General features: G+C 36.9%; 1 protein-coding gene and 1 long non-coding RNA gene across 19 annotated transcripts in view; one reads left to right on the top strand and one right to left on the bottom strand.

The window, feature by feature from the left end:
• The window catches only part of CHD9 (chromodomain helicase DNA binding protein 9), a 219,550-nt gene extending 209,459 nt beyond the window's left edge, over nucleotides 1-10,091 (top strand). For all 18 annotated transcript variants that reach the window (XM_043898458.1, XM_043898464.1, XM_043898467.1 and 15 more), the window contains 3 exons: nucleotides 1,844-1,972; nucleotides 5,540-5,644; nucleotides 6,629-10,091. In XM_043898458.1, coding sequence (XP_043754393.1) covers nucleotides 1,844-1,972; nucleotides 5,540-5,644; nucleotides 6,629-7,498 — 1,104 coding nt within the window. In that variant the 3' untranslated portion in view covers nucleotides 7,499-10,091. The remainder of the gene's footprint in view (nucleotides 1-1,843; nucleotides 1,973-5,539; nucleotides 5,645-6,628) is intronic.
• The window catches only part of LOC122691713, a 51,645-nt gene that overhangs the window by 13,091 nt on the left and 13,409 nt on the right, over nucleotides 1-25,145 (bottom strand). The window contains exon 2 of the long non-coding RNA XR_006340484.1: nucleotides 13,749-13,841. This is a non-coding gene — a long non-coding RNA (uncharacterized LOC122691713). The remainder of the gene's footprint in view (nucleotides 1-13,748; nucleotides 13,842-25,145) is intronic.

Consider the following 25,145-nt stretch of genomic DNA (forward strand, 5'->3'; position numbering starts at 1 on the left):
TTTATACTTAGCACTTACATGCATAATCTCATTTAACACTCCCAAACTTTATCAGAATGGCCTTGTTGTAACTTTATAGATAAAGAAATGGAAACTGAAATTTTAAATAAATAGTACAAGGCCACACAGCTAATAAGTCTTAAACCCACTGTCCAAACCTCTGCTCTTAAGATCTTATAAGAATACAGGTACATGGATTATATTAGTCAAGATGAGAATAGATATATTCATTTGCATTTTCCTTATCCTCTGAAATACTTCCTACTCACTATCTTATGGGCATATGGCTTTCTTACTCATAGAAATGTACTATTTCAGTTTGCAGTGCTTTACTATCAGATGCTTATGTACCAGATTTTGTGTTGGTCCCCCTTGTTGTTTCTATATATTTTATAAGGTAAAAGAGTAGTGGCATATCCCCTGTATGCCAGTAGTAGTCTTACGCTATCTGCCTCCATTACGAAGATGACCCAGTAATGTTGTTCCCTACCCTGTGAGCTGCTTAAGGGTTGTGTCCTATTCACCTTGTAGCCCCAGGATTTAGCACATAATTTCTGATACAGAGAATGGTATCTAGTTCCCTGTAAATATTTACTGAGTCAATGATTTGTAAATGAAAACCTTTTGAAAAATGAAAGAATACCATTTAAAGGTAAAGTGATTGTTATTAACAGAAAAAAAATTAATTGCCTTATTTTTTCATGCAAAAGAACCACAGAAGCTCCAGTCCCTAGAATGTGACTGTACTTGGTGTGTGTGTGTGTGTGTGTGTGTGTGTGTGTGTGTGTGTGTGTGTGTGTGTGTAGTGTTTTATATTGTTGTTACTATAACCAAGAGGTAACGTGGTAGTCTTGGCTACCTCAGTCTTGGTTTTCATATCCCTAGTTCTTTCAGAAAATGCCACAAATTCTCAAACTTCCACTTAATTCTTTTTATTAAAAAAAAAAAAGCCAAATAAAGCTCTTGTAAGGGACAGGTTTTCAGTAAGATGAGCAATAATAAAACGAGTACTGCTTTCTGAAGATGATGAGGATGATTTGTTATACTGGTAACTTCTTAACATGTTAGTAAATAACATTTATTTAGTCAATTTTTATTGAGCAGCTGCTGTGTGCTAGTTACTGTTGTAAGGGATTTAGGATAAAACAGTGAACAATATAAAGTTCTTGCCCTTTTGGCAATTATACTCTCGTCTCTGAAGATTCTCAGACCTTTCTCTTACTACTGCAAAGGAGTCTTTATTACTTTTTTTAACTTAGAGCAATTCATCATTTTCACTGCAAATAACCCTTTTATCACAATGTTTTATATAATGTTATAAAACAATTTTAAGACATTGCTATAAGCCACATTTGTTTGAGTAGAAAATACAACATAATGTTGGTATGATTTCCCAAGGGCACTTGATGTTAATGGTTTCTTGGCTCTCACATGCTACTGTGGTATGTCTACAGCAAAAGGATTGTAACGTGATGTTATGTACTATCCCTTCAATATATAACATAAATAGTTGGCCCTTGACCAACACAGGAGCTAAGAGATATTGACGCATGCCACCCTCCACAGCCAAAAATTCAAGTATAATGTTACAGTTACCCTCCATGTCCTCAGTTACACATCCTTGGATTCAATCAACAATGGATTGTGTAGTCACTGAAAAAAAATCCACATATAAGTGGACCTACACAGTTGAAACCCATGTTGTTTAAGGTTAACTGTATTACTATATCTTATACATACCACATATCTTCAATTTTACATGGTTAAATTACTTGGATCAGCTTATTTGTTCCCTTTGCATAGTTAAAGATTTTACAGCTATTTCTTTGTCTATATATTTTAGAGAATGCAACTCCATGAGGGGAGACCCAAACAAAAAAGGCATCGTTGCAGAAACCCCAATAAATTAGACGTTAATAGTCTCACTGGAGAAGAACGTGTTCAGCTGATTAACAGAAGAAATGCCAGAAAGGTATTTGCATATTTGTTGTTAATTTTTCATACTGATGCACTATGTAAGAAATCTTTAGAACACTGTTTCATTATGCAGTATTTTCTAACAGACCTAGTAGGGTTAAATCTAGAAGATTTGAGGGGAAAGACACGGACTACAATTTTATGCAGTCTAATTTCAAATCCCACACCTTTGGCTAAGCTGTCAAATGAAATAAGTTACTTTATATATCTGTACCTTTGCAGTGGCACTGAGCCAGGGCACTGCATCTAAGGCAGTAGTTGTCCAAAGGGGGTAACTTTGTTCTCCAAGGGACACTGAGCGATCAGGGGACGTTTTTGATAGTCTTATCTCCAGATGAAGGAGGTGGGTGTTGGAGAGGTGGTGAGCTGCTGGCCGGAGTCTGTTGGCCTCGGCGGGTGGAGGCCAGGAACACTGCTACACCTCCTGCAATGCACAGGACACCCCCACGACACCAATCCAAAATGGTCTGTAGTGCAGAGGTTGAGAAACTCTGCTGAAACGGAACACTATTCTCATCATAGCCATTACAGATTTATATATATTTATCACGTATGGATAATTCCATCATTAGGCCTTAAGGTGTCGTCTTCTATCAACATTGGCATATTACATAATTTCCTGATGGGTGGAAATTAAATGCCTTAAATCATATGTCTTAAAGCAAAGATAAAATGTCTTATCTTAGAGACAAATGGTACCCCGTGCTTATCTTCTTGCTTTATTTATTGAGGACCAGGTTTTTCCAGTCTTGTTTCTGAATCAAATGCGGCTCAACAGTTGTTTCCCCAAATTGTTTCTGTTTTATGTATGGATTGGTATATGTCTCTTTTACCTCACAAAGTAAATTATAGAACAGTTGAGGCACCCTTTTGTAAGTTTATAGCTTTGACACTTTTATTGTTTTTTATTCTGATGAGCAAGCAGCACAGTAAGTTAAAAAAAAAAAGAAATGGCCTTCAAAGTAAGACCATCAAGTTTCTCATTGAGTTCCTTCACCTACAAATTAAATTACCCTACATATATCCCTAGTTAATTCCCTACTTCTGTTTTGCTCTCTGTTGAATGACCTCACTGCTAGTATAAAAATACATGAAATCATTTTAATTTCTCAGAAGTATTGAAATTGGAAGAATACCATTTTTAAAATAACATTTGTCTTAATATTATTGTATGTACTAACTCATTAAAATTAATACTAATTTTTCCCCAGGTTTATTCAGCTTTTGTTAGTAGATTAAAATGATGTCAAATGTATTAAGGGAAGAACAAGATGACATTTTAGTTGCATTTTACTTAAATTTTGTGCTTACACAGATTGTGTTACAAATCTTTGCACTTCATCTTATAACAAAAATTAAACTTTCTAGGTATGAATAAATTTGTCTTAGCCAGTTTTAAGGACATGGAACCATTTTGAAATTTTTACTTGGTTGAATATTAAACATCCTAAATTTTATTTTATTTATTTATTTATTTTTTTTTTTTTTCTAAATTTTATTTTTAATTGTAGTAGCCCAGTAAAGGACCTGTTCATTTCCCTTGGTTTTAGATTTCTTTATTGTTCTGAGTTTCTAGAGTACAGGCTTTGAACCATACAGAGGGCCTCTAGTTTAAACTGGAGCTTAATTAAGGAGATGATAAAAAGGAAATTTTATAAATAAAATAAAGGAAATTTTAGAAACGGAAAATTGAGAGACTAAGTAAAAACTATAGAAAATAATTAGATAACAATATAGTTATTATGACTGGCCACATTAAACCCTGTCTGTATCCTAACAAGATATAGTACATGTTCATTCAGAAAGCTGTGGGAAAAGGAATTATTCAAGAGTGTCCTTAGACTCCAAAGGAACATTAAATTGGTAGGTTGAAATCATTTAAATATTTAAAAGGATATGTTTATTTTTATACTTTTAGGGTTCAGTTCAGTTCAGTTCAGTCACTCAGTCATGTCCGACTCTTTGCAACCCCATGAACTGCAGCATGCCAGACTTCCCTGTCCATCACTAACCCCTGGAGCTTACTCAAACTCATGTCCATTGAGTCGGTGATGCCATCGAACCATCCCATCCTCTGTCGTCCCCTTCTCCTCCCACCTTAAATCTTTCCCAGCATCAGGGTCTTTTCAGATGAGTCAGTGCTTCACATCAGGTGGCCAAAATATTGGAATTTCAGCATCAGCCCTTCCAATGAATATTCAGGACTGATTTCCTTTAGGATGGACTGGTTGGATCTCATTGCAGTCTGAAGACTCTGAAGAGTCTTCTCCAACACCACAGTTCAAAAGCATTAATTCTTCGGTGCTCAGCTTTCTTTATAGTCCAACTCTCACATCCATACATGACTCCTGGAAAAACCATAGCTTTGACTAGATGGACTTTTGTTGGCAAAGCAATATCTCTGCTTTTTTTTTTTTTTGGTCTCTGCTTTTTAATATGCTGTCTAGGTTGGTCACAACTTTACTTCCAAGGAGCAAGCATCTTTTAATTTCATGGCTGCAGTCACCATCTGCAGTGATTTTGGAGCCCCCCAAAATAAAGTCTGGCACTGTTTCCACTGTTTCCCCATCTTTTTGCCATGAAGTGATGGGACCAGATGCCATGATCTTAGTTTTCTGAATGTTGAGTTTTAAGCCAACTTTTTCACTCTCCTCTTTCACTTTAAACAAGAGTTTCTTTAGTTCTTTTTCACTTTGTGCCATAAGGGTAGTGTCATCTGCATATCTGGGGTTATTGATATTTCTCCTGGTAATCTTGATTCCAACTTATGCTTCATCCAGCCTGGCATTTCAGCCTGGCATCCAACCTGACCAAAAAAAAACTCCAGTGATGCCTACAAATACAACTTTTAGGGTATCAATTTGCATAAAAGATAAGTGCATTGGTTTTTTGAGACCTGAGTTTGAAGGCTGACCCTGACACTTACTAGTTAGCTTTAGGCAGCTTGTATAACTTCTCTGAGGCTTAATTCCTTCATTTGAAAAATAGAAATAATGCATTCTCAAATGGATATAGTGAGAACTAAAATAAATTATGTACTTAAAGTCCTTAGCATGATAGTTGGCAGTATAATAATAACAACTTATATTTATTATGTGCCAGACCCTTTGCTGAGGTGCTTGAATTATCTCATTTTCATAAAACCGTATGAGGGAGGTATTATTGTTAACTCCATTCTGCAGATCAGAAAACTGAGGCTCAAAAATATTTTCTGATTTGCCTAAGTTGTAGGTGGTAAGTCTGATGACTCCAAAGGATATACTCTTAACTAGGCTACACTGCCTACCCAACATAGTAACTTCACAGTACATGGTAGTTATTTTACTGCCCAAGGAACTATACATGAAACATCTAACATTTATGTTAGCATGTGTTTATGTAGTATATTGATAGTTCTTATGGGTTGTGGTAGTCCTCTTTACTATAATAAGGATTGTCAGAGTGGTTCAAAGAATATATGTGTTTTAAAGAAATAAACTCTGAATAGCACAGATTAAAAGAAAGAAATGTCGTCACATTTAATATGCTCTTAAGTGTCTGAGAGTCTGCTTTTCGTTTATAGGTTGGAGGTGCATTTGCTCCCCCTCTGAAAGATTTGTGTCGGTTCCTGAAAGAAAATGCAGAATATGGAGTAGCTCCTGAATGGGGGGATGTTGTTAAGCAGTCTGTGAGTATTTCATGAACACTAGTTCAGACATCATTTTTTAAATGAAATGCTATTTAATGCCATCTTAGATTAAATTTTAAGTTAAGAATTAACAAAATATTCCATAAATATGTGATGATATTTTTTAGTTCACTATTTTTATTTTGCAGAGTACATTGCAAACTTCTCAGATACTTGAATTAGAATGCAGAATCAGTGTATACTAACTGGTGTAATATTTCTATTTTGCCTTTTTTTATTGTGGCTACTAGAAAATTTTAGGTTACATATGTTGTTTACATTGTTTCTATTGGACAGTGCTGATCTAGAGGTTCTAAACTCCTAAAATTTAGGAATTTTGGTTTGTTTGTTGTGGGAGGGGGGTGGTTTCATTTCGTTTTGTTCTTCTAGGAGTTTTGAACCTCAGAAAATCTTGGGGGAATTTCAAGAAATTCCCCGTGGTTGTTCTCCACTGCCTGGGACTTGGTGCTTCCCAGTCTGCAGGTGCTACCACTGTTCTGAGCCAAGTGATTTTTTCCCCCATCGTGGCTCTGTCTCCGTTATTCCCAAAGGGATAGTCAGAAAAGAGTCAGAAGCACCTCATTTTCATCGTTACTTACTTCTGTCCTTTGCATACTGCTCTTCCAGACTAGGAGAAGGGCATTTCTTTAGTCTTCTGGTGATGTGAACAAGTAAGGGCATGGCAGGAATAAAATTTTTTGGGTCTTTCAGTTTCCAGAACTATTTTACAAACCTATGCCTCACAGTTACAAGAGAGAACCAGAGGCTCTCAAGATAAAATGAGAAGTGGAAGAACTCTTTCAAGCCCTACTTAAAAATAAGATAAAATTGGGTTATCTCTTTCATAATTGGTTATTTTGTATCAATGCAGAATAAGGTTATGAATAATTTCATGTTTTTAATGGCTTGTTTGTATCATAAGTTAATAGCTATTGATTTTATTTTAAAATGGTTATTGTTGATGGATTTTTTTTTTTTTTTTAGGGATTTCTTCCAGAAAGTATGTATGAACGTATTCTCACTGGTCCCGTGGTCAGAGAGGAAGTAAGCAGGCGAGGGAGACGACCTAAAAGTGGAATTGCGAAGGCCACAGCGGCAGCAGCAGCTGCAACTGCCACCAGTATTTCAGGCAATCCTTTGCTAGCCAATGGATTACTTCCAGGTGTGGACCTCACAACTCTTCAGGCCTTACAACAAAACCTACAAAACTTGCAATCACTGCAAGTGACTGCAGGGCTGATGGGAATGCCTGCTGGCCTTTCTTCTGGAGGAGAAGCTAAAAACGTGGCCGCCATGTTCCCCATGCTGCTGTCGGGAATGCCAAATCTGTTGGGCATGGGAGGGCTCCTGACAAAGCCGACAGAATCCGGAACAGAAGAAAAAAAGGGAAATGACTCTAAGGAGGTAGAAGGGAAAAAAGAGAGGACAGAGAGCCAAAACTCCGAGAAGGGCGGTGAAAACTCTGTGTCAGGTTCTCCTGCAGCGTCCTCTGCTGCTGCGTTAAGTACAGCTGCAGCCGCCAGCCCGTTAGCCCTGAACCCACTGTTACTATCTAATATTCTTTATCCAGGGATGCTTCTCACTCCAGGCCTTAATCTTCATATTCCAACTTTGTCTCAGTCCAACAGTTTTGATGTACAGAAAAACAAAAACAGTGACTTAGGCTCATCTAAGTCTGTGGAAGTAAAGGAAGAAGATTCCAGAGTTAGAGATCAGGAAGACAAAGGGGGAACTGAACCGAGTCCTCTCCATGAAAACAGCACAGATGAGGGTTCAGAGAAAGCCGATGCTTCATCTGGATCTGATAGTACATCATCGTCATCCGAGGATTCAGATTCTAGTAATGAAGACTGATTCTCAGACTGCACTTAAATTATGAACTGATTTTGGATTTTTTTTTTTCCCTTTAATTATTAATTGTAAATATGCCAGTGTTGAGTGCATCAATAACTTACTGACCGAACATTTCAGTTATTTGTTTAGAAGTGCAAACTGCTTTCAGAGACGTTTTGCATGTAATATTTCTTAAGATTCATAAGTTTCTGAACTCGTATGTACTATCAAATACATAAAGGTGTAAAATTACAACAAAAGGCATTATAATTTTGTTGGGGGTTAATTTTATGAAAATTATGCTCAATAAGAGTTGTATATTTAATATATTTGCAGTGAACACAGAATACTTTATGCATATTACTGATTTAATTTGAATATAGTTTTACAGCCTCCTTGACACCTATAATTTACAGATCAAAACTCAGCAATAATTTGGGCAGCTAATGAATGTCATGAAAGCTGTAGAATCTACATCACCATCCATTGCTTTAATTACATGAAAATGCTCTAGTGTTGTGATGCACTGCTGATATTTCCAATTCAGGTACAAGTGTGTTTTAAAGAAGAAATAAGTTTCCCAATCGGCCAATTTAACTGGCTACCTGTTACCTCAGCTGAGTTAGTTTAGGAAGTTTACATTCGTTTCTAATTCTATACTTGTTTTCAGGGGTTTTTTAAACACATCCTATATATCATGTTAATCGGGCAAGAAATATGACTTGCTTTTTGCTGAGCTTAACTCTAAAATCAGTAAAATTAAGTCATAAAATAATCCCGTGTCATGTGATTTTGACACCCTCTAGACACATTTAGTTTTAACTTCTCAAAGTTTGGCCTCCTATTAGAAATAATTATGTCTCAGATGAGTAATGTCTGTTTCCAGGGTTCAGAAAAGGTAAATCATGAAATACCACTGAAAAGAACTTTTCAACACAGCATACTTCATGTAAAAGAAATTGTTTGTTTGCTTTATTTGTGTAGATTTCTATTTGTGTTTTATGTCATGGAAATATTCCAAAATTAACAGATAATAGGGTAAAGTAATATGCAGATAGTCTAAATTCATTTTGCGTTTCTAGGTATAAGCAGACTAAATGTTGGCCCAGAATCAGTGTTGGGTTATCAGTTTATGTTAAATATACTGAATTGCCCATTTTGAAAATGCACTTTTAATAATCTCAAAAAATATATACATTATTCCTGTAAACCACAAAAAAAGGAAGTCTAAGGCTTCTGATCAATTTCTTAGAACCCTTTAACATGTAAAATTTGTCTGATATTTGATTTGTGATACAGTTTCTCCTGCTAAAGCTGCTATTATTCTGACAAGGTAGAGGTCCAGGTTCACCTTCATATATATTGAAAACAGAGTTAAATTGTTTATAAAATATCATTTACATCCTAAGGAGAGATAAGCATTGTTCTGGTACTTAAATAAATAAGTCAGTGACAAACTTTGCTAGGGGAAAACTACCCCACTTCTCTCCCACAGAAAAATTAACTTTCAGTTTGTTTTGATACAACTCTATTGCTTTGTCAAGAATTAAGCAATTATATTGAATTTTCCAAGACCTTTACCAGTAAATTATGTTTCTGTATGTAAAATAATCCCTTATTAGAGAGACAGTGTTACATGTATTTACAAAATTATATCAGTTCCATTGGGATTGTATTGATTTTTGTATTTTCCCAAAATAGTACTTTGAATTGATAGTCCTTTATGCAATGTCTTAGCAATAGTCACTATAATGCCCTTCCAGGAGAAGTGGGTAGTAATTCTTCATCATGAAAATGATATATTACATATTTAGTATCTTCCCTTTGCAGTATTGCACTTTTGTTTAACTAGAATACAACTATGAGATAGCCAAAGTTTTCAAACACAGTTAACATAGGTTGCCGGTGGAGTATTTCAGCACCATCCGTATTTCCCTTCTCTCCCTCTAGTCCTACCCACATGATCTTCATTCCTTTCTGTCTCCAGTTTAAAAGGGAAATAAAAAACCCTAAATCTTGTCAGTAAAATCTAATTTATATCAAATTTATGAGATAAAGTATTTTCCTAATTAGATCAAATGGATTTGGTTAACATCTTAGTGATTCTCTTTCTATGTAATAAAGGCAGTTGCAGTTTTCAAAGCATTAAGGCTAATATTAACTTTAAACATTCTCTTGGGTTTCAAGATACTTCTGTCTAGTACTGATTGGGGAAAAGTTGTCCAGCTATCAGCTTAAAAAAAAAAAACATGCAAACATGGTTGTGTAAAGTTAAGGGTTATAAGAAAAAAAGAAATCAGTAGAATTACATAATATTAAAGTTGCAGTTGAAAGGATATCCAAGTATGTGTTGGTAGTTACTAAAAGAATTATAGCTGTTATTGCCTTGTATTTATAGCCCTGTTTCAGGTTTCATGATTCAAGTCTTAGTCCAATTTTTCTTTTGGACATTTGCAATATTTACCAGTTGTGTTTTGTGTAGTCTGAATTTGCTTTCTGTAGTTGAGCAAACGTCTTAAAAAGTCATTTGTAATTTATTAAATTACTTTCTATGATGTTCTATAGAGCAAATGGAAGTTTAATTATTTTTTATTAAACATATTCTTTGACTACCCATGATGTCAGCCTCTGTACATGACAATACTTTTATTATTTTATATGTAGTTTATTCCAGTTATGAAAGAAACATTAGTCATAAATCTTTAAAAGGAAAGCAAACATTGGAGGAATTTTTAAGAGACAGAATCAGGCTATAATTATACCCACAATGTTATTATTTCCTTAAGTTCTCTTCTCCTGGACCTTTAAATATCCAGAAAGTCTCAGAGATATACCTAACCTCTTAAAGAAATCCATTGTGGAAATCAGTAATTATTTTTCCCTTGGTTATAGAGGCTTTTCTAATTTATCACTGTTGTTTGTAGTGTTTGGTTTTTTTTTTTGTAAATACAAAAGAAATTTGTTTTCCCTCAAACTGTAAAAGTGGAACAGTGGAGTCTCATTACTCACTCATTTAACTTGACCACATTGAATTATACTGTCATGCTTAGAAAATCTTTTTTTTTTTTTTCATTTTTGTAAAATAAGGTAGACAAAAGTCGGCTGCTTCATCTGATGCTTACCCAGAGGGCCAATAATATGTTCAGTGCTGGAGGAAGAATTGGCTATGTTGGATGTTTTTGCAAGAAGATACATGATATATAAAATGATGTATTCTATATATTTTGAGCTGTAGGAAGAAAGAGTGAGTTGTGGGGAGAGTAATTTTTGGCTACAAGTGATGTTCAACTCACAATAAATTTAGAACTTACATAAATGCAACTTCAGAACATAAGATTTATTCTTAAATGCAGAAAAACAAAAATTATTTAAATTATCCATCAACCTACCCTGAAATACTGTTCATGGAGCTATCCAATCTTATTTATATGTAAGTTATATACATATAGTGGGTTGAATAGTGTCTTAAAAAAATTCACATCAACCCAGAACTTCAGAATGTGACCTTCTTCATTGGAAATAGGATCTTGGCAGATAAAATCAGTTAAGATGCAGTCATACTAGATTAAGGTGGGCCCTAAATTCAATGACTGGTGTCCTTACAACAAGAGGACATAAACACAGGGAGAGGGCCATGAGGCAATATGCAGAGATCAGTGCGATGCAGCTACGAGCCAAGGAACACCAAGGATTACCAGCAACTACGAGAAGCTAGGAGAGAAGCATGAAGCAGATTCTCCAGAGCCTCTGGGAGGAGCCAACCTTGCCGCCACCTTGATTTTGGACTTCTGGCCTAAACTGTGGTAGGAGTAAATTTCTATTGTTTTAAGCCATCTAGTTGCATGGTAGTTTGTTGGTAGCTTTAGGAAACATACATTTTCATATTAAATCAGTATTATATAGGACATAATGTTTGTTGTTTTGCCTTTTAATATACAGGCCTGTATGTCAATAAGTATCCTGCAAATGTGATTTTTAATACATATATTGCTCATAAGGATGTAATTTAACCAAAAACCTAAAAATGGACAGTTGAGTTTATATATTCATTTTTTGCATCCATCTCTAATGACTTGCTTAAGCCCTAGAAGTGAAATACTTCTGTTTTTAAGGTTTTTCATTTGTGTTGCCAATGCCAGTAATGACATTAGGTAACAAGTTTATTCCACCATTAGCAACACATATTTTATGTATGATTTGACTTCTTACTAATACTGTGCATTGCATTTAAAATCATCTTTGCCATTACTAACAGGCAAAAATAACATTTTTTAATTGAAGTATGGTTGATATACAATATTATGTAAACAGTTGCTGTTCAGCCAATAAGTCACGTCTAACTCTGTTGCAGCTCTGTGGACAATAGCCCACAAGGCTCCTCTGTCCATGGGATTTCCCAGGCAAGGATACTGGAAGAGGTTGCCGTTTCCTTCTCTAGGCGATCTTCCCAACCCAGGGGTCAAACTCATGCCTCCTGCATTAGCAGGTTTGTTCTTTACCACTGAGCCACCAGGAAAGCCCCATTATGTAAATTATAGTGTGTAATGTAGAGATTCACAACTTTTAAAGGTTATACTCCATTTATAGTTATGAAATATTGGCTATATTCCCCATGTTGTACAATATATCCTTGTTGCATATTTTATATTCTACATATAAGTGATACCACACAGTATTTGTCTGACTTATTTCACTTAGCATAATACCCTCCAAATCCATCTATGTTGCCAAAAAATGTCAAAATTTCATTCTTTTCTATGGCTGGGTATTTCAATTGTGTGTGTGTATAACCACATCTTAATATCATAATAAATTTTTAAATTGTTCTTCCTTTTTCTTAGTGAAAAATAAGACAATATTATAGAAAACCAGGAGGAGGAGGAGAGGAAGAGGAGCACAAAGTAAACAGAAATCCCATGTTGAATACTCAGACATGACTGTCAACCTTTGAGTCGCTATTTGGATATACATGTTATATATTGTTTTAATCAGAGTAAGGTTAAACTGTACGTACCATTTTGTAACCTTTTTTCATTTACCATGTCATACTAATATCTTCCCATGCCATTAAAGAGTGTTTCATATTTTTAAGGGCTTTCTCATTCCACTTTTTAAAATCTTTGTCCATTTAACAGATTAGAAATAGACCCTTATTTGAGTTTATTTTGGTAAGGAATCTGAATTTCTCCAAAGACTTACGCAGTGTCCTAGCAGTGTGTAGCGTATAATCTCCACTGATGTGACGTGCCTGCGTTGGATTGGTCATAATCTAAGTAATGCATATCTTTATATGTATATGTGAAATATTTAGGTATATATGATTTAGATCATATCTATCATAGATACATGATGTATCAATTGTATGTATGAAATAGCCATAAGAAAACTGGAGTAACTATACTGATAAAAGAGTAATCGATTTGAGAACAAACCAAAAAAAAAAAAATGTTACTAGAAATAAAGGAGAACATTTTACAATGACTGAAGGGTCAGTCTATCAGGAAAATAAAACAATTATCGACATATGTACACGTAATAACAGGTCCACAAAATACATGAAGAAAAACTAACAAAACTAAAAGGAAAAATATACAATGCAGCAATAATAGTAGGAGACTAATAGCTCACTTTCTATAATGGATAGAGCACGTAGGCAAAAGGTCAACAAACCGATTTGAAGGACATTATAAATCAACTAGACCTAAGAAACATCTATTGGACACCACCCAACAGTAGCAGAATACATGTTCTTAGAGTACACAAAGATCATTCTCCAGGATAGACCACATAGCAAGTCCAAAGTTCTCAAATTTAAAAATACTAAGTCACACAAAGTATGTTCTCCAGTCACAATGGAATGAAGTTAGAAATCAGTAACAAAACTTGGGAATTTACAAATACGTGAAAATTAAATAACTTATCAATAATGAGTCAAGGAAATCTCAGAGGAAGTTATTAAATACTTTGAAATGAATGGAAACAAGTAATATACCAAGACATCATGTAAACAAATCAGTGCATGAAGGGAAATGTATAGCTATAAGTATCTATAGAAAGAAAAAAAAAATCACAGATCAACCTAACTTTCTACTTTAAGAAACTAGGAAAAGCTCAAACTAAACCCAAGGCAAGAAGTAAGGAAATAAAGATAAGGGCATAATTACTGAAATAGAGAAAATTAATGAAACCAAAAGGTAATTCTTTAAAAAGGTCAACAAAATTGACAAACTTTTAGCTAGACTGATCAACCAAAAAAGAAGACTCAACTTACTAGAATCAGGTAATTTCTTGGTGGTCCAGTGATTGGAACTCTGCACTTTTCACTGATGGAGGCCTGGGTTCAATCCATGGTGGGAAACAGATCCTGCAAGCCACGTGTCATTACAAAGAAAAAGAAAAATTACTAGACTCGAAAGAACATCATTTGTACCAATATTACAGAAATAAAAATGATTGTAAGAGATAATTATGAATAATTGTATGCCAATAAATTAGATAACCTAGGTGAAGTGGATAAATTTCAAGAACACAACCTAGTGAAACTGAATCAAGAAGAAATAGAAACAATAATAACAGTATAATAAAGAGACTGAATTACTAATTTTTAAAAAAAACTACCCACAACATAACCCCTAGACCGGGCGGCTTCACTGAGGGACGAAAAAAGTAAAGAACACCTATTCATCACATATTCAAATGGAAAAGAAAACACTTCCCAACTTGTTTTATAGGCGAATATATCTCAATACCAAAGTTAGATGGGCACTGTAAGAAAACTGGCAACAAATATCCCTTAGGAATACAGATGCCAAAATTCTTAACAAATTGCTAGCAAACTGAATCCAGCAGCACATGAAAGATACTGTACGTGATGACCAAATTATCTTGAGACAATTCTATCTCAAGAATGCAAGGATGGTTCCACAATACGAGAAATATCAATGCACTGTTAATGGGAAAGCGGGGGAGGGGGGAACGTGAGTATCTCAATAGATGCAGAAAAGACATTTTGCAAAGTCCAACACCATTTCATGATTTAAAAAAAAGCTAGATTACACTTTGCTCAATAAAGGTCATTTATGAAAAACCTACAACTAACATCATACATAATGGTTAAAAACTGAATATTTTCTCCTAAGTGAAGACAAGACTAGGATGTCTGCTCTTACTACTTTTATTCAACATTGTTCTGCAAATTCTATCCAAAGCAAAGAAAAACAGCAACAGAAGACATCTAGATTGGCCAAAGTAACCCAAGAGAGAAATGACTGGGAGCATTTGAGGGTTTTTTCTTTTTTTAAATTGAAGTATAGTTGATTCACAATGTTGTATTTATTTCAGGTGTACAACAAAAGGATTCAGTTATATAAAATTTGGACTTCATCAGAATTAAAGTCTTTAGTTCTTCAAAGGACACTTTTAAGAAAGTGAAAAAACCCACAGAACTGGGGGAAAATTGCAAATCATATATCTGATAAAGTACTTCTATCAGAATATGTAAAGATCTCTTACAATTCAATAATAGAGACAAAAACTCAGTTGTGAAATGGGCAAAAGATTTAAAAAGACATTTTTCCAAAGAAGATACACAAATAGCAAATAAGCACACAAAAAGATGTTCAGCATTATTAGCCATCAGATAAATGCAAATCAAAACCAAAAAGAGATACAATGCCATACTCCTCAGAATGGCCAGGATCAAAAAAACAGATAATAACTTGGGTTAGCAATGATGTGGAGAAATTAGAACTCACATATTGCTGGAGGAATGTACAATGATGCAGCCACTTTTCAACACAACTTTGCAATTTCTTACGGTATTCCCTTATGACAGCAATTCTATTCCTAGGTGTATACCCAAAGAAATGAAAACATGTCCACACAAAAGTTTGTAAACAAACATTCATATTATTATTTGCAATAGCCCAAGAGTATAAAAATCTCAAATGACTATCAATTAATGAATGGGTAAATAAAACATGATATACCCATAAATATACCAAAAATGACAGAATGATCTCTCTTCATTTCCAAGGCAAACCATTCAGTATCACAGTAATCCAAGTCTATGCCCCGACCAGTAATGCTGAAGAAGCTGAAGTTGAACAGTTCTATGAAGACCTACAAGACCTTCTAGAACTAACACCCACAGATGTCCTTTTCATTATAGGGGACTGGAATGCAAACGTAGGAAGTCAAGAAATATACCTGGAGTAACAGGCAGATTTGGCCTTGGAGTACAGAATGAGGCAGGGCAAAGGCTAATAGAGTTTTGCCAAGAGAACACAATGGTTATAGCAAACACTCTCTTCCAACAACACAAGAGAAGACTTTACACATGGACATCACCAAATGGTCAAAACCAAAATCAGATTGATTATATTCTTTGCAGCCAAAGATGGAGAAGCTCTATACAGTCAGCAAAAACAAGACTGGGAGCTGACTGTGGCTCAGATCATGAACTCCTTATTGCCAAATTCTGACTTAAATTGAAGAAAGTAGGGAAAACCACTAGACCTCTCAGGTATGACCTAAATCAAATCCTTTATGACTATACAATGAAAGTGAGAAATAGATTCAAGGGATTAGATTTGATAGAGTGCCTGAAGAACTAGGGATGGACATTCGTGACGTTGTACAGGAGGGAGGGATCAAGACCATCCCCAAGAAAAAGATGCAAAAAGACAAAATGGTCGTCTGAGAAGGCCTTACAAATAGCTGTGAAAAGAACAGATGCTAAAGGCAAAGGAGAAAAGGAACGATATTCCCATTTGAATGCAGGGTTCCAAAGAATAGCAAGGACAGATAAGAAAGCCTTCCTCAGTGATCAATGCAAAGAAATAGAGGGAAAAAAATAGAATGGGAAAGACTAGAGATCTTTTCAAGAAAATTAGAGATACCAAGGGAACATTTCATGCAAAGATGGGCACAATAAAGGACAGAAATGGTATGGACCTCACAGAAGCAGAAGATATTAAGAAGAGGTGGCAAGAATACCCAGAAGAACTATACAAAAGAGATCTTCATGACCCAGATAACCACAATGGTGTGATCACTCACATCACACACCATCACATCACATCACTAGAGCCAGACATCCTGGAGTCCAAAGTCAAGTGGGCTTTAAGAAGCATCACTATGAACAAAGCTAGTGGAGGTGATGGAATTCCAGTTGAGCTATTTCAAATCTTAAAAGATGATGCTGTGAAAGTGCTGCACTAAATATGCCACCAAATTTGGAAAACTCAGCAGTGGCCACGGGACTGGAAAAGGTCAGTTTTCACTCCAATCCCAAAAAAAGGCAAGGTCAAAGAATGCTCAAACTACCACACAATTGCACTCATCATACACGCTAGCAAAGTGATGCTCAAAATTCTCCAAGCCAGACTTCAACAGTATGTGAACTGGGAACTTCCAGATGTTCCAGCTGGTTTTAGAAAAGGCAGAGGAATCAGAGATCAAATTGCCAACATTCGTTGAATCATTGAAAAAGCAAGAGTTCCAGAAAAAGTCTGCTTTATTGACTATGCTAAATCCTTTGACTGTGTGGATCACCACAAACTGTGGAAAATTCTTCAAGAGATGGGAATACCAGACCGCCTGACCTGCCTCTTGAGAAACGTGTATGCAGGTCAGGAAGAAACAGTTAGAACTGGGAAGGGAACAACAGACTGGTTCCAAATAAGAAAAGGGGTACGTCAAGGCTGTATATTGTCACCCTGCTTTTTTTAAACTTATATGCAGAGTACATCATGAGAAACACTGGGCTGGATAAAGCACAAGCTGGAATCAAGATTGCCGGGAGAAATATCAATAACCTCAGATAGGCAGATGACACCACCCTTATGGCAGAAAGTGAAGAAGAACAAAAGAGCCTCTTGATGAAAGTGAAAGAGGAGAGTGAAAAAGTTGGCTTAAAGCTCAACATTCAGAAAACTAAGATCATGGCATCTGGTCCCATCACTTCATGGCAAAAAGATGGGGAGACAGTGGAAATAGTGCCAGACTTTATTTTTCTGGGCTCCAAAATCACTGCAGATGGTGACTGCAGCCATGAAATTAAAAGATGCTTGCTCCTTGGAAGTAAAGTTGTGACCAACCTAGACAGCATATTAAAAAGCAGAGACATTACTTTGCCAACAAATGTCCGTCTAGTCAAAGCTATGGCTTTTCCAGTAGTCATGTATGGATGTGAAAGTTGGACTATAAAGAAAGCTGAGTGCCAAAGAATTGATGCTTTTGAACTGTGGTGTTGGAGAAGACTCTTGAGAGTCCCTTGGACTGCAAGGAGATCCAACCAGTCCATCCTAAAGAAAATCAGTCCTGAATATTCATTGGAAGGACTGATGCTAAAGCTGAAACTCCAATACTTGGGCCACCTGATGCGAAGAACTGACTCATTTGAAAAGACCCTGATGCTGGGAAAGATGGAAGGTGAGAGGAGAAGGGAATGACAGAGAATGAAATGGTTGGATGGCATCACCAACTCAAGGGACATGCGTTTGAGTAAATTCCGGGAGCTGGTGATGGACAGGGAGGCCTGGCATACTGCAGTCCATGGGGTCGCAGAGTCGGACACGACTGAGTGACTGAACCGAACTGATACCCATAAAACAAAATATTACTCAACAGTAAAAAGCATGAAGTACTGAAACATGCTGCAACATGGATAAACCTTGAAAACATTATGCTAAATGATAGAAACTTTCCCAAAGACCACATATTGTATGAGTCTATTTATGTGAAATGTCTAGAACAGGCAAATCTATAGAGATCAAGATATAATCTATAGGTCAGGTAGATAGATAAGGCTTCCCTGGGGGCTCAGATGGTAAAAGAATCTACCTGCAACATGGGAGACCTTGGTTCGATTCTGGGGTCAGGAAGATCCCGTGGCAGAGGAAATGGCAGCCTACTCCAGTATTCTTGCCTGGAGAATTCCATGGACAGAGGAGCCTGGTGGGCTACAGTCCATGGGGTCTCAAAGAGTTGGATATGACTGAGCGACTAACACTTTTACAGAGATAGTAAGTATACTAGTAGTTGCCTAGGGTTGGGGGCATTGAACTGCTCATTTTGTATGGGATATCTCCTTGGTATGACGGAAATGTTCTCAACAGATTTTGGTTTGTTGCGTAACTGTGAATATAATAAACTAAAAACAACTGCATTGTATACTTTAAGTGGGTGAATTTTATACTATGTGGATTGTATCTCAATAAAGTTGCTTTTAAAAACTGACAGAAAGTACAGTGTACAAGCTCAATGTGAAATCTTTAAACTTTTAACCTTAATAAATACCCTCTCTGTCTCCCTACTGGAGCCCCTGCTGAGATGTGGAAACCTCTGCCCCTTCAACTACATATATTGCTGATCCATGAGGCTCAAACTAGCTAGCAGCTCCTTCAACTAAGAGCACCCCTTGGGGATCAAGAGGAAAAGCAAGAATTCTGGAACCTCTTTTTTCCTCTTCTCTGCATTTACTCCCAAGGTGATCTCACCCTGTCTTTTTTTTTAAAATTAGTTTTTTCCTATTTTAAAAAAAATTGTTATTGAAATATAGTTGATTCACCATGTTGTGTTCGTTTCAGGTACACAGAGAAGTGATTTGGACACATACATATATATATACACACACACACATACACATACCTATATACAAGAATATGTGTATATATATATACATATACACATTCATATATACATATACATGAATATATGAGAAAGATGGTTTTCCCTTACAGGTCATTACAAGGTATTGAATATAGTTCCCTGTGCTGTACAGTAGGTCCTTGTTGATTATCTTACATGTGGTATTGTGTGTATGTTAATCCCAAACTCCCCCCCTTTTTTTTTTTCCAAACTGCTAATTTATCTCTCCCCCTCTTTCCCCTTTGGTAACCATAAGGTTGTTTTCTGTAGCTATGGGTCTATTTCTGTTTTGTATATAAGTTTATTAGTATAATTTTTTTTTAGATTCCACATATAATCGATATCATATGATGTTTGTCTTTAACTTCACTCAGGATGACAATCTAATGTTACTGCCAGTGGCATTATTTGCATTCTTTTTTGTGGCTGAGTACCATTCCATTCTAAGTGTATACCACATTTTTATCTATCATTGGACATTTAGGTTCTTTCCATGAATAGTGCTGCAATGAACATTGGGGTGCAAGTATATTTTGATATTGTGGCTTTCTTATGGAGAGCAATCTGCTCAAAGTCCACTGATTTAAATGTAAATCTTATTCATAAACACCCTCACAGAATCATCCGAAAGAGTATTTGACCAAGTATCTAGGCACAGGGACCCAGCCACATTAACGCATAAATTTAACCATTACAGCTTCTATGTTAAGAAGAAATCATGGTAAAAGGAAAGAGAGAAGCAGAGAGGCCAGATGGAAGGACTTTGCAAGGATGCTGGTAAGAACATAGATGCTCAGATCAGAGAATGGGCAGTGGAGGATCTGAGAGGTGGTTGGATTTTGAAAAGGTGAAGACTGAGCTGATGGATTAGATGGAGAAGGTAAGAGAAAGAGGAATCAAGGATGACTCCAAAGTATGCTGGCCTAGCCAACCAGAAAAATGATGTTGCCGTTTACTAAGGGGGAGAAAATGGAGACAATAGGGGATGGGCTTCCATGACCTGAGGATGAGAGCGTGAGGGTCCAGTGGGCAGAGGGGACAGCAGAGAGGACACAGCCCTTGCTCCTGACCTTGAACCTGGGAGATATGAGGAAACGCTGGACATTCCAGAGTGCACAGTGAAAGGACTGAGTGGTCATGAGAAGGATATTTCATCCTGGCCAAAGTAGTGTTTAACTTGAGAGGGAAATGACTGGTAGGTTTTGCAATTTTTTTCTCTTTTTTTATTGAAGTATAGTTGATTTACAAAGTTGTGTTAGTTTCAGGTGCACAACAAAGTGACCCAGTTATATAATGTTTCTGTTGTTGCTTAGTCACGTCTGACTCTTTTGTGGCCCCATGGACTGTAAGCCCACCAGGCTTCTCTGTCCATTGGATTCTCCAGGCAAGAATACTGGGACAGATTGCCATTTCCTGCTTCTGGGTTTTATCCCTGGGTTAGGAAGAGCTCCTGGAGAAGGGAATTGCAACCCACTCCAGTATTCTTGCCTGGAGAATTCCATGGACAGAGGAGCCTTGTGGGCTGCAGTCTATGGGGTCACAAAGAGTTGGACACAACTGAACAACTAACACATACACACACACACATATCTATCTATCTATATACACACACACATATACACATACATACATAATACACATATATTATAAATATGTGTATATATTCAAGTATGCATATATTCTTTTTCAGATTCTTTTCCCTTGTAAGTTTCTACAAAATATTAAGTATAGTTCCCTGTGCTATACAAAGGTTTGCATCTTTAATAAAAACTGAGGAAATCAGTTTGATCAGTATGATTGATTTCATTTTGACCTGGGCCTCACAGAATTCAGCAGTGGCCTTGAAGTCAAACTAGGTGTTTAGTTAAATAAATATTAGCAGAATACCTGTTAAGTGATGAACACTCTTGTAGGTTTTGGTAACAGAGTGTCACTGTGCCCCTTACCCTAAAACCTTAACCTTCCAGTCACCTTTAGAATCAAGTCCAAAATTTTAACCAGGACTTGACATCACCTCTATCCATACCTCCTGCCTTTTCCTCTTGCTTTTTACACTTCAACCACATTCTCATTCCTACAGCTCCCTGAATCACCCACGCTTTTTCCTGATGCACAGTCTTTCCAAAAGCTTTTTCCTCTGCCTGAAATGAACCCTTCCCTTCTACTGGCTATGAATTTTAGACTTTTTCTTGCAGAAGTGAAGGGGAAGAAGGGAAAAGCCTTTGTCTGCTTCCACCCACCCAGGCAGCCCTACTCCTGTGCCTGGTAAAGCTCTTCCAGGATGCACTCCTATAGTTTCCTGACTTTCTTTTTTGTAATATATTCACACTTGACAATTTCTGTTTGTTCTAGGTCTGTTTCCCCCATGTGACCATAAACTCTGGAGCGCAGACACCATGCATTTACCATTCACTACTATATCTTCAGTGCTTGGAAAAGTACGTGACACATAATAGGCACTCACTAAACATCAGTTGAATATTTGAGTGGACGGATGGCATGATCTCTGGCTACGTGAATGAATGAATAAATGAATGAAAGAATAATCAGAGCCCAAGAACCAAATCTCTGGAATAACTGAGATTGGTTACTTTTTAATTCTTTTAAAAATTGAGATAAAATTGACATATAACATTGTATTAGTCTTAGGTATATAACATAGTGATTTGATATATGTATGCATATATATATATATATGATTATCACAAGTTTAGTTAACATCTATAGCCACACATAAGTACAACTTTTTTTCTTGTGATGTGAAATTTTAAGGTTTACTTTAAGATTTCTTCTTCACACACACAAGGTGGTATTTTAACTGTAGTCACTATGCTGTACTTTACATCCCCATAACTTATCTATTTATAACTGGAAGATTGTACCTTTTGTCCATGATCACCCATTTCACCTACCCACTCCTGCCCACCTCTGGCAACCACCAATCTCTTCTCTGTGTCTATGAGTTTCATTTTGTTTTTTCCTTTATGTTAGATTTCACATATCAGATATCATATGGTATTTGTCTTTCTCAGTCTGACTTATTTCACTTAGCATAATACCCTCATGATCCTATGCTTGTTGTCACAAATGCAGGATTTCCTTCTTCTTGTGGCTGAATAATATTCCATTATATACAACTATCTTTATCCATTCATCAGTCAGTGAGCACTTAGGTTACTTCTATGTCTTGGATACTGTAAATAATGCTCCTCTGAATATAGAGGTGCAGATATCTATTTGAGTTAGTGATTTCATTTTCTTCCAATAAATATTCAGAAGTGGAATTGCTGGATCATCTGGTAGTTCTTTTTTTTTTTTCTTTTTTTTTAAGGAACTTCCATATTCTTTTCCATAGTGGCTGCTCAATATACCTTCCCATCAAAAGTGTACTAGGTATATTTTCTCCACATTCTTGCCAACATTTGTTATTTACAGCCTTTTTTATGATATCTATTCTGATAGGTGGGAGGTGATATCTCATTGTGGTTTTGATTTGCATTTTCCTGATGATGAGTGATGTTGAGTATCTTTACATGTGCCTCTTGGCCATTGGTATGTTTTTTTGGAAAAATGTCTATTCAATTCTTCTGTGCATTTTCAAAATTGGGTAGCTTGTTTTTTAAGATTTTTTTTTTTTGCCTCTCTATGTGGTTTGCAAATTTGGAAAACTTAGCAGTGGCCACAAGACTGGAAGAAGTCAGTATTCATTTTGATTCCAAAGAAAGGCAATCCCAAAGAATGTTCAAACTACTGCACAATTGCACTGATTTCACATATTAGCAATATAATTCTCAAAATCCTTCAAGTTAGGCTTCAGCAGTAAGTACATGAACCGAAAATTCCAGATGTACAAGCTGGATTTAGAAAAGGCAGAGGAACCAGAGATCAAATTGCCAACATACACTGGATCATAGAAAAAGCAAGAGAATTAAAAAAAAAAAAATCTGTTTCATTGACTATGCTAAATCCTTTGACTGTGTGGATCACAACAAACTGTGGAAAATTTTTAAAGAGATGGGAATACCAGACCACCTTACCTGTCTCCTGAGAAGCTTGTATGCAGGTCAAGAAACAACAGAACTGGACATAGAACAATGGACTGGTTCCAAATTGGGAAAGGAGGACATCAATGCTGCATACTGTTACCCTGCTTATTTAATTTAAATGCAGAGTACATAATGTGAAGAAAAAGAAATGCAAAAAGGCAAAATGGTTGTCTGAGGCGGTCTTACAAATAGCTGAGAAAAGAAGAGAAGCGAAAGGCAAAGGAGAAAAGGAACGATAGATCCATTTGAATGCAGAGTTCCAAAGACTAGCAAGGAGAGATAAGAGAGCCTTCCTCAGTAATCAATGCAAAGAAACAGAGGATAACAATAGAATGGGAAAGGTTAAAGATCTCTTCAAGAAACTTAGAGATACCAAGGGAACATTTCATGCAAAGATGGGCACAATAAAGGACAGAAATGGTATGGACCTAACAGAAGCAGAAGATATTAAGAGAAGGTAGCAAGAATACACAGAAGAACTATACAAAAAAGATCTTCATGACCCAGATAAGTATGATGGTGTGATCACTCACCTAGAGCTAGACATCCTGGAGTCCAAAGTCAAGTGGGCCTTAGGAAACACCACTAAGAACAAAGCTAGTGGAGGTGATAGATTTCCAGCTGAGCTATTTCAAGTCCTAAAAGATGATGCTGTTAAAGTGCTGCACTCAATATGCCAGCAAATTTGGAAAACTCAGCAGTGGTCATGGGACTAGAAAAGGTCAGTTTTAATTCCAATCCCAAAGAAAGGCAATGCCAAAGAATGTTAAAACCACACAATTGTATTCATCTCACATGCTAGCAAAGTAATGCTCAAAATTCTCCAAGCCAGGCTTCAACAGTATGTGAACAGAGAACTTCCAGATGTTCAAGCTGGTTTTAGAAAAGGCAGAGGAACCAGAGATCAAGTTGCCAACATCCATTGAATCACAGAAAAAGCAAGAGAGTTCCAGAAAAACATCTACTTCTGCTTTATTGACTCTGCCTTTGACTATGTGGATCACCACAAACTGTGGAAAATTCTTCAAGAGATGGAAATACCTGACCTGCCTCCTGCGAAATGTGTATGCAAGTCAAGACGCAAAAGTTAGAACCAGACATGGGACAATGGACTGATTCTAAATCAGGAAAGGAGTACGCCAAGGCTGTATATTGTCACCCTGCTTATTTAACTTGTATGCAGAGTACCTCATGCAAAACGCCGGGTTGGATAAAGCACAAGCTGCAATCAAGATTGCCAGGAGAAATATCAACAACCTCAGATAGGCAGATGAGACCACCCTTATGGCAGAAAGTGAAGAAGAACTAAAGAGCCTCTTGATGAAGGTGAAAGAGGAGAGTGAAAAAGCTGGCTTAAAATTCAACATTCAAAAAACTAAGATCGGGAGGAGGAGCCAAGATGGCGGAGGAGTAGGACAGGGAGATCACTTTCTCTCCTACAAATTCATCAAAAGAATAACTGAATGCAGAGCAAACCTCACAAAACAACTTCTGATCGCTAGCTGAGGTCATCAGGCGCCCAGAAAAGCAGACCATTGTCTTCGAAAGGAGGTAGGACAAAATATAAAAGATAAAAAGTGAGACAAAAGAGCTAAGGACGGAGACCCGTCCCGGGAAGGGAGTCTTAGGCGGCCTTGCTTGGGCTAGGGTCCGGGCCTGAGTGCCCTGAGGACAATCGGAGGGAGCTTCTGTGAGGTGCCAACTTGAACTGTGGGAGACCAAAAGAGAGAAAATCAACCGGCCGGAACACACTGCCGGCCCTTCGCAGAACAAAGGGACGGAGAAAGTCCCGAGAAGAGCTCGCAGGCTGCGGACCCGCCCAGCCCCGCCGGAGGCAGGAGGCAGGGGGGAGGGGAAGGTCGCTGCGAGACACAGGGCGCAGGCACCCGACCGGCGCGGGCGGGGACTGGGGCGGGGGACGCAGAGGGCGGAAGGCGCGCGCACCCGACTGGCGCCAGCGGAAACTGAGA

This window comes from Cervus elaphus, chromosome 4, assembly GCF_910594005.1.
Source record: "Cervus elaphus chromosome 4, mCerEla1.1, whole genome shotgun sequence".
Taxonomy (NCBI): Eukaryota; Metazoa; Chordata; class Mammalia; order Artiodactyla; family Cervidae; genus Cervus; species Cervus elaphus.